At 49.9% G+C, this 9,241-nt stretch overlaps 1 protein-coding gene across 4 annotated transcripts in view; it reads left to right on the top strand.

Annotated features, from left to right (window-relative positions):
* The window catches only part of LOC116527897 (zinc finger protein 746), a 26,179-nt gene extending 18,520 nt beyond the window's left edge, over positions 1-7,659 (top strand). For 2 of the 4 annotated variants that reach the window (XM_032245102.1, XM_032245104.1), the window contains exons 5-7: positions 3,035-3,226; positions 3,728-3,853; positions 4,991-7,659. In XM_032245102.1, coding sequence (XP_032100993.1) covers positions 3,035-3,226; positions 3,728-3,853; positions 4,991-6,060 — 1,388 coding nt within the window. In that variant the 3' untranslated portion in view covers positions 6,061-7,659. The remainder of the gene's footprint in view (positions 1-3,034; positions 3,227-3,727; positions 3,854-4,990) is intronic. The other 2 variants (XM_032245103.1, XM_032245105.1) reach the window with 1 other exon arrangement.
* Positions 7,660-9,241: the final 1,582 nt, after the last annotated feature.

A 9,241-nucleotide genomic window follows, 5' to 3' on the forward strand; every position in this document is an offset into this window, starting at 1 on the left:
CAAAAAAAAAAAAAAAAAAAAAAGAATAATTTCTTCTGTCCTCTAGTTAGTTCACTATTCACTATTCAATGATTCCCATTCTGATATTTAACCTATACATTGGATTTTAAAGTTTCATTTACTACCAGGCACTATGGCTCATGCCTGTAATCCTAGCACTTTGGGAGGCCGAGGATGGGGGATTGCCTGAGCTCAGGAGTTCAAGACTAGCCTGGGCAACACAGTAAAACCCCATCTCTACTAAAATACAAAAAAAATTAGCTGGGCATGGAGGAGTACACCTGTAGTCCCAGCTACTGGGGAGGCTGAGGCAGGAGAATTGCTTGAACCCGGGAGGCAGAGGTTGCAGAGCCGAGATCGCACCACTACACTCCAGCCTGGGCAACAGAGTGAGACTCCATCTCCAAAAAATAAAAGTCAGTTATTTTTTTCTTACCATTCTAAAGTTACATGATTCTTTTTCAAAATTTGATCAGTCTTGATAGTCTTGTTTCTCATACTTTCACTCTCCCTTTTTATTTCTGTAAATAATTGGATTTTATATTCCTTATATGGTAATTTTTAATATCCAAAGTCTGCAGGTCATATTCTCCAGTTCATGATTTCTACTGAGTTTGTTTGCAGTGCTGGTTTTCTTGAGATGGTGATGTGTAATTGTGAGCGCGTTAATTATTTGAAAGCTGTGTTTAAAAGGCTTTCCTCCTGAGAATATGTATACATTCCTTGGCTGGTCATTTGATGCCAGTGCAGACTTAGGGCCACTTCAAGCTAGAGTTCTGACCTGGAATTTTTTGGGCCACAGGGGCATGCCCCCATGCCTGGCTATTTTTTTTTTTTTTTTAACTTTTCTTCTCTCTCTGTGGAGACAGAGTCTCCCTATGTTGCCTAGGCTGGCTTTTTTTGTTTGTTTGAGACAGCGTCTCGCCCTGTCACCCAGCCTGAAGTGCAGTGGTGCAAACATGGCTCACTGCAGCCTCAAACTCCTGGGCTCAAGAGCTCCTCCCACCGCAGCCTCCCGGAGTGCTAAGATTCCAAACATGAGCCACTGTACCCAGCCTACTCCGCAATTTTAGATATTCCACATTGGGAGGAATTGCTGTTTTTCTGCACATCTAGCCAGCTGTATGTCAGAAATAGAAGAGCTAAATGCTGTTTTTACATCTGTGAGATGATTATATTGTTTTTGCTATTAATCTTAATTTTGTTTGTTATTATATTTTCTAGTGTTATCCTTGAGCTCTCAGGATAAACCCAACGTGTTCATAATACATTATACTTTTTTCTTTTTTGAAAATATATTGCTGGATTTGATTTGTAATTTTCATTTAGAATCCTTGCATATCTGTTCATATATGAGATTATTTTATAAATTTGTTCACATACTATCCCTCTTGTTTGTGCAGTAAAAATTGTATTAGCCTCATGAGTTGACAGATGTTTTCTCTCAATATTTGAAGATACACCATTATCTTCTGATATCCTAGTTGCTGAAGGAAATCTACACTTAGTCTGAATGCCTTATTTTCTCTTTGGTACCTTTTAAGATTTTTCTCCTTGTCTTTGCTGTGGTTCCATTTCACTTGAATGTTGTCCAGGTTGGTTTGTTTGTTTTATTACCTACTTGGGAATTGTTCTCTTCCTTCAAACTGTGGACTGACAGTGCTTTCAATTTTGGAAAATTCTCAATCACTATTTCTTTACCTATTTCTCTATTCTCTTCTTCTGGGATTTCTACCAGCATGTGTTGGAATTTCTCATTCTATCCTCCATGTCTTTTAACTTTTTCATATTTTTCATTCTTTATCTTTCAGTGTTGTACTCTGGATTATTTCCCTGTATCCATCTCTCAAGTCACTAATTTCCTCTCTAGCTATGTTCAGTCTGTTGTTGTTGAGCCATCCATTGAGTTTTTCATTTCCACAACGCCTGAGTCATTTCTAGAATGTTGAGTTCTTTTTCAAATCTACCTTTAAAAAAGTCTTTTGCTGTTCTTGACTTAAAGATTCTGTTCTTTATCTCTTTGATGATCTTAGATATACTTACATTACTGTATCATTCAGCCTCTCCTTTTTTCTGTAGTTTATGGGAGTGAACTCTGCCATGACTCTCATCGCTATTTGGCTCCTCTTCTGTTTTGTAAGTTTTCGTTTTTCTTCTGGTTTTAGTTAGTAAGGGAGCCCCCTGTCGCCTGCATTGTGTGGGTGCCCCTCTGGGGCGGATCTGCATTTGCCCATGCTGGGGCATCCTGAGTTGCCATGGCTGTCAGCCAATTTTTCTGTGAATTTCTCAGTTTATGGTGTCTGCCCGTGTGGGTAGTGTGAATTCTGTGTGGACATGGGATTCCAAGTTTTTATGGGTTTATTTCCCACACAGCCCTGGACTAGTACACTGCTTCCTTGTGGTTCCCGCAGGCAGTTGGGAGTTTTCCTAGTCCCCATCTCACAGCCAGGCCAGAGCCTACTGAGCCAGTTCCTGGCGTCAGGCAGGCGACTCGGCCACGCTCCCAGCCTCACATGGGCATGCAAGCCCAGCCCTTAAGGCCTGTATCCTACTCCAGCCACTTTCTAAGTTGCTTGCCTTCCACCGTAACTCTTGAGTGGACTTTGTGTGTTTTCTGTCATTCTTACCTCTAGGATCTTTTCTTTTGTACTTACTTAAATACATGAGGGTGGTAAGGTTTTGGGGGGACTTGGGGTTCGCTTTTGTTAAGCATTTCTGTGTTTCAAGTGAGTGCAGGCCATCCCCAGGGCAACTCAGTCTCCCCCGGATGGGTATCCTAGCCCTGAGAATGTACTTGTGTATTCCTCCCCTGCCCCACCTCACCCTTTCCTATCCTACCCACATTCCCAATACCATGTGACCTTAGGCTCTGCCCCAGGCCCCCATCCTGTTTGCTGCTGCCTCCCTTCCCGCCAGGCTCTTTTGCTATTGGACCCTTGTAAGGACTCTGTGTCCAGCTCTCTGGCTGGGTGCGTGTCTGCCCCAGGGCCGAGGGGCTGTGATGCTGTATCCTCACACTTGCCCCCTTTTCTAGGCTCGGGACCCCCAGTTCCTGCCCCTGACCTCTTGATGCAGATCAAGCAGGAGGGTGAGCTGCAGCTCCAGGAGCAGCAGGCCCTGGGTGTGGAGGCGTGGGCTGCTGGGCAGCCAGATATCGGGGAGGAGCCCTGGGGCCTCAGCCAGCTGGATTCTGGAGCAGGAGACATCTCCACAGACGCCACCTCTGGTGAGTGGCTGAGACGGGGGACATAAGGAATGAGTTGCAGGGATCTCAGGAGGGACAGGGGAGGGCTCATGGCAGCATAGGGGGGCTGTGGGCCCTCAATACTTCTGGCCTGACATTAGAAATTTTCCCATCTTGACGTGGGACTGTACTAAAGGACTTGTCTTGAGCCTCTCTCAGGTCGCTGATGCTGTTCCTGGGCATCCCTCTGGCCCTGTTCCAGTGGCTCCTACATCACCGTGCTGCTGCCCCTCTTGCCCCAGCATTGGGCATTGAAGTCACTGGCTGCTGCTATTTGAGAGGCCTGTGTGAAACACACCGGTGATGTCTGAGCTTCCCAGCACCTCAGAGAAGGGGACAAAAGACACTGGGTTCAGAGAGGCTGGGTCTCGTGCTCAATCAGAAGAACCCCCAGTGTAGGAGGACTCAGAGCTTAGCCCGCTCCCAGACAGTCTTCAGCCATCCCTCCCCTAACCCACAGGCTCTGCTCTTTCCTTACCGCAGGTGTCCATTCCAACTTTACCACCACCATCCCGCCCACCTCCTGGCAGGTGGATCTCCCTCCCCACCATCCCTCTTCAGCATGCTCGGATGGGACCCTGAAGCTCAACACAGCAGCCTCCACGGAAGGTATGGGGGTGGGAGAGGAGGAAGGGAAGGGCCATGCCTGCCTGTGGGGAGTACCTCCGCCCAGGCGTCCCATTTTCATTGGTGAACTGCTCAAACCTTCCAGCCAACACAGTAGGGGCCTGCACTCTGATGACACTTTGTACATTCTGTTCTTTATCTCCTTCCCAAATCATAGGCATCAGCAGCCCTTCTTGAGGACATCCATGTTTCAGTTTGTTGCTTTTTCATATGGTGTTAAGTGGTCTGTTCTAATAAGCTGATCACTTGAAGGATATACCTCCTTCCCAAGCTCAATCAACTGTTACTTCTCTCTGGCAAGGAAGAAAACAAAACCGAACTGAAACGACTTCTTAGATATTGGTACTACCAAAGACAGGTGTCTGAAGGCTGATTTCAGAAGAACCCCCACCAAATTTATCTATTAGTTTTCTGTTTAATTCTGTTTTGAGGACCAGTAACCTTTATTACTTTATTATGTAATTACTTTGAGTAATAACGTCATATTTTAGCACCCAAAAAATGTGCTAAAAGCCAAGATCCCTGATATAAAACCTCACTATGTGAAGTTCAAGTACACATATAAAATCAAACACATTCTTATTCACTTGTATTTTGATCATTAGCTAGTGTCTCCATTTATTGAATGCTGCTGCATGTCAGATAGCTCACTAAGGCACTTTCAGACGTGTTTTCTGGTTTAATCCTCACACCTGTGAAGTGGGCATTCACAGATGAGCTGTGGGTTAGAAACTGCCTGCAGCCCGCAGCTGGTGTGTGTGTGTAGCAGAATTGTCTGAACCCCCATCCCCTGTGCTGTGGTGGGGCACAGTGCCAGCAGCAGTGTGAATTCCTTTCTGAGGATCAATTCATGCTTAGCCTTAACAGCCAAACTGAAAAATGGAACCTGGGTAGCAGATAGAATGGTGGCTTTTCCTGTGCCAGAACACCGGTGTCCTCAGGTGGGAGGCTGCCTCACGACCACCAGGCCGGTCTCCGGAGCTGCCATCTGGGCTCGGCCACGTGGGGCCTAGGTGGAATTCCTGTGGCTGAGCAGCTGCTGAGCAAATGATGATGGCAGATCGTGGCTCCCTTGGCAGGTAAGGGATAGGTTGATATCTGTCTTTCCGTCTTTCTCAGCAGATGTAAAAATTGTAATAAAAACAGAAGTCCAGGAAGAGGAGGTGGTGGCCACACCCGTGCATCCTACTGACCTAGAGGCTCACGGGACCCTGTTTGGACCAGGCCAAGCCACACGATTTTTCCCTAGTCCTGCCCAGGAAGGAGCCTGGGAAAGCCAGGGCAGCTCCTTCCCCAGCCAGGACCCCGTGCTGGGGCTGCGAGATCCGGCCCGGCCTGAGAGGGACATGGGTGAGCTAAGCCCTGCCGTGGCCCAGGAGGAGACCCCTCCCGGGGACTGGCTCTTTGGGGGGGTCCGGTGGGGCTGGAATTTCCGGTGTAAACCGCCAGTGGGCCTAAACCCCAGGACGGGGCCTGAGGGGCTCCCTTACTCCTCCCCGGACAATGGAGAGGCCATCTTGGACCCCGGCCAGGCCCCGAGGCCCTTCAACGAACCCTGTAAATATCCTGGCCGGACCAAAGGCTTTGGCCATAAGCCGGGGCTTAAGAAGCACCCCGCGGCACCCCCCGGGGGCCGGCCCTTCACCTGCGCAACGTGTGGGAAGAGCTTCCAGCTGCAGGTTAGCCTGAGCGCGCACCAGCGCAGCTGCGGGGCGCCTGACGGGGCGGGCCAGGGGGCAGGCGGGGGCAGCGGCGGGGGCAGCGCGCGGGATGGCAGCGCCCTGCGGTGCGGGGAGTGCGGCCGCTGCTTCACGCGCCCCGCGCACCTAATCCGCCACCGCATGCTGCACACGGGTGAGCGGCCCTTCCCCTGCACCGAGTGCGAGAAGCGATTCACAGAACGCTCCAAGCTCATCGACCACTACCGAACGCACACGGGCGTGCGGCCCTTCACCTGCACCGTTTGCGGCAAGAGCTTCATCCGCAAGGACCACCTCCGCAAGCACCAGCGCAACCATGCGGCCGGCGCCAAGACCCCGGCCCGCGGCCAGCCGCTCCCGACGCCATCTGCAGCCCCTGACCCCTTCAAGAGCCCTGCCTCCAAAGGACCCTTGGCCTCCACAGATCTTGTGACCGACTGGACTTGTGGCCTCAGCGTCCTGGGACCCACTGATGGCGGGGACATGTGAGCTCCCCCAGCCCCGCGGCCCCAGCCGCACGTGTAAAAAGCCCAGTGTGCAGGCAGCAGGGCGGCGTGGAAGCTTCAGGCAGACGCGGGATGGGGAGATCCAAAATGTCCAAGTTGCTGAACTGATCACTGGAGAAGGAGAAACGATGCACCAGGACAGCTGCCACCTCTAAACCAAGTAGAATTCTGTGAAATCTGAGCGCTGTAGAATTTGGAGTAATTTAATTACAAACCTGTTCCTTTATTTCTTTTTTTTGTAATTCTTGAGGAAAAAGCTGGAAAATAGTAATAGGGCCACTTAAATTTTGTAGGTACTTTTGGTTTTCAGGGTGTGTGTTTTTGTCACTATCTCACTGAGTCTGATAGTGAGTGTGCTGGAAGGCTGGCCAGCTGGGGACCCCTGGCCCCACTGACTCCCGGGGATGGGGTCTTGTAGGCTCCCCTGCTCTGCCCAGGTGGGCCGGGTGGGCTTTGAGTGCCAAGCCCCTGGGCAGTGAGGGCCACCGGGTCCCTTGGAGCCACCTCAGAGCAGCAGGAAGGACCCCTCCAGGAGCGGCGGTTGCATTTCCCAGCTTGCCTCTACTAAAAGGCCCCCCAAAAGTGCTGGCCCCAACGTTTCTCTATTTCAGGCCATCTGCGGTACCCATTCCAAGGGCACTTGGTGGTGTCCCTTAGTGTGACTCCTTGGCCTCATAAGGGCAAGTTGTCTCAAATCACAGCGTTAGGTCTGGAGAGGTGGAGAAGCCAAAACTGGGAAGCTGCACTGCAAACATCTAACTCTCACAGGGCCGGGAGCAAAGCCTGGCCACCCACCCCACCTGGGGCTGCCTCCCACTGCATAAGATGCTTCTGTCTCCTGTTCCCTTGTGTGGTGGTTTCTCATTTTCAAAATGCATCTCATTTGATCATTACTGTGACCTTGGGAAGCAGCAGGGCAGGGATTTCTTTTTAGAGGTGAGGAAACAAACCGCTCAGAGGGGACACCTCTCAGCCTCTCACTGTGGGTACACATGGTGTGCCGTGAGTGGGGAAGAGCAACAGATGAGATGCTTCATCCTACCGGAACATCGGTGTGGGGGAGCAGAGGTTTTTGGCTTTGCCCTCTTAAAATATTTGTCCCACACCATCAAGAGTCCATTCACCAGGCCTCAAAGGAACTTTGCTTGTAGCAGCTGCCTCCACTGTGCCCGAGCCGCCTTACGGTGTGCACTCTCAGACCCATTAGGGGCACGTAGAGGGCACAGCTCTCGAGGCTGGGTGTGGGGGCCAAGTGGCTTGTTCATTCCAGCGTCTAACATCAGAAAGCCCAGATTTCTTGATTCGACCACAGTGCTGTTCCTACCACACAAATATCCATTCCTGTTTTGTTGAAGCAGCCACTGGTCCTCTTGTCTCCCCTGCAGAGGGAGGGACCTGGTGATGCCCATTCGTTCAGCTCCCTCATGCATACTTTTATTAGGCGTTAGACTAGTTAAGAAAATTGTTTCTATGTACTGTATATTTTGTACCTGTTTACACTTCTAATATTGATATAACTGATATTTTGAAAAATAAATGAAGAGAAAACATCCTGTTAAAATAAAACCTAACCAGCACCAAGGCAGTATGTTGCGTTCCATTCCTAGGCATGTGTCTTTGTCACTGATGCCCCTAAACACACCCTCCAAGGGGCTGTCCAGTCAGCTTTCTTAGTGCCCTCCTCTGTGCTTGGTCACCTTGAACCCAGGCAGGTGACTAATCTTGAGAACTAGGAATGGAAGATTCCAGAGAAATTTGACTCTGTGATGAGAAACTGACATTTGGAGAGAGAATCAAAACGCATCAAATCACTTTCCAACAGGATATAAACGTGATTTATGTCATTAAGTTGTATATGATTCGAAATGACAGAGATGAAGATAGGAAGGTCTGGGAGAAAAATTGCAGAGTATCAAAGATAAATGGATGTTGGATGCTTTCTTCTTGCATCTTCGGAGTTGTTTTGTTTTGAGACGGTGTAGTGTGGTGCAATCTCGACTCACTGCAACCTCCCCCTCCTGGGTTCAGGCGATTCTCCTGCCTTAGCCTCTCACATAGCCAGGATTACAGCCACCCGCGACCACACCCAGCTAATTTTTGTATTTTTAGTAAAGACAGAGTTTCAATATGTTGGCCAGGCTGGTCTCAAACTCATTATCTCAGGTGATCTGCCCACCTTGGGCTCCCAAAGTGTTGGGATTACAGGTGTGAGCTACCACACCCAGCCTTTATCTTGGCTCGGCAGGAAGTGAAGAAAGGACCGTGATTCCTGTAGTTGTAATCCACGTCTTGGAGCAAAGTCTAGCTGATGCCAGTTGAGCCAGGCTAGCTCCCATATTCCCACCAGAGTTTTTATCTTGTGTTTTCAGTCTTTTTCGTTCTGGTCATAGTCTTTCTAAGAAGTAGATCTGCCCTGGCTGCTGTGAGGGTAGCTGGGGATGGGACCACGGCTGCCCTCGTCACCGGCCCTGACCTCTCTGCTGTGCTTCTGGTCCATCTGCCCCACTGGATGTGTCTCCAGCAAGGAGAAGCTGACTGCCCAGCTTGGGGCACCTCTCCACTCCATACCTTTCCCAGCCGTCTCGTGCGCTCTCACACTCCCTCTCATCCACACACCACATGCAGAAGTCTTGAGTATCATGACCGGAATCCTGGATCGTCATTCCCTAAATAACAGACTTCTTGGTCTCTGGTTTGAGTGCCACTCACCAAGACAGAGAACATAGGGAGGAGCAGGCGTGGCCAGGGGAGTTGAGCTCTGCTTCATACATCCAGAGGAGGTGCCTGGTCAGTTGTGAGGAAGACTGGACAAGTACCAGCAAATGAGGGGGCCACCACTCCCCAAGGACTTCCTGGGTACCCTTGCGCTACCACTGCCCCAAATCATCCTGCTTGGCCAAGCACAGGGTTCCCTTCCTGTAGTAGTTTCCTGCTGCTGCTGTAACAAATGATCACAAACCTAGTGGCTGAAGCCAGCACATGTTTATCTTAAAGTTCTGGTGATTAGAGTCCAGAATGAGTTCTGGAGCTAAAATCAAGGTGTCATGAGGGCAGAATTGCTTCCAGAGGCAGAGGCTTCAGAGGAAAATTCATTTCCTCCCCTTTTCCAATGTCTAAGTCTCCCTCCATTCCTTGGCTTGTGGCCCCTTCCTCCAACAGGAATC

This window comes from Sapajus apella, unplaced genomic scaffold (genome assembly GCF_009761245.1).
Source record: "Sapajus apella isolate SASKATOON/1434 unplaced genomic scaffold, GSC_monkey_1.0 scaffold56, whole genome shotgun sequence".
Taxonomy (NCBI): Eukaryota; Metazoa; Chordata; class Mammalia; order Primates; family Cebidae; genus Sapajus; species Sapajus apella.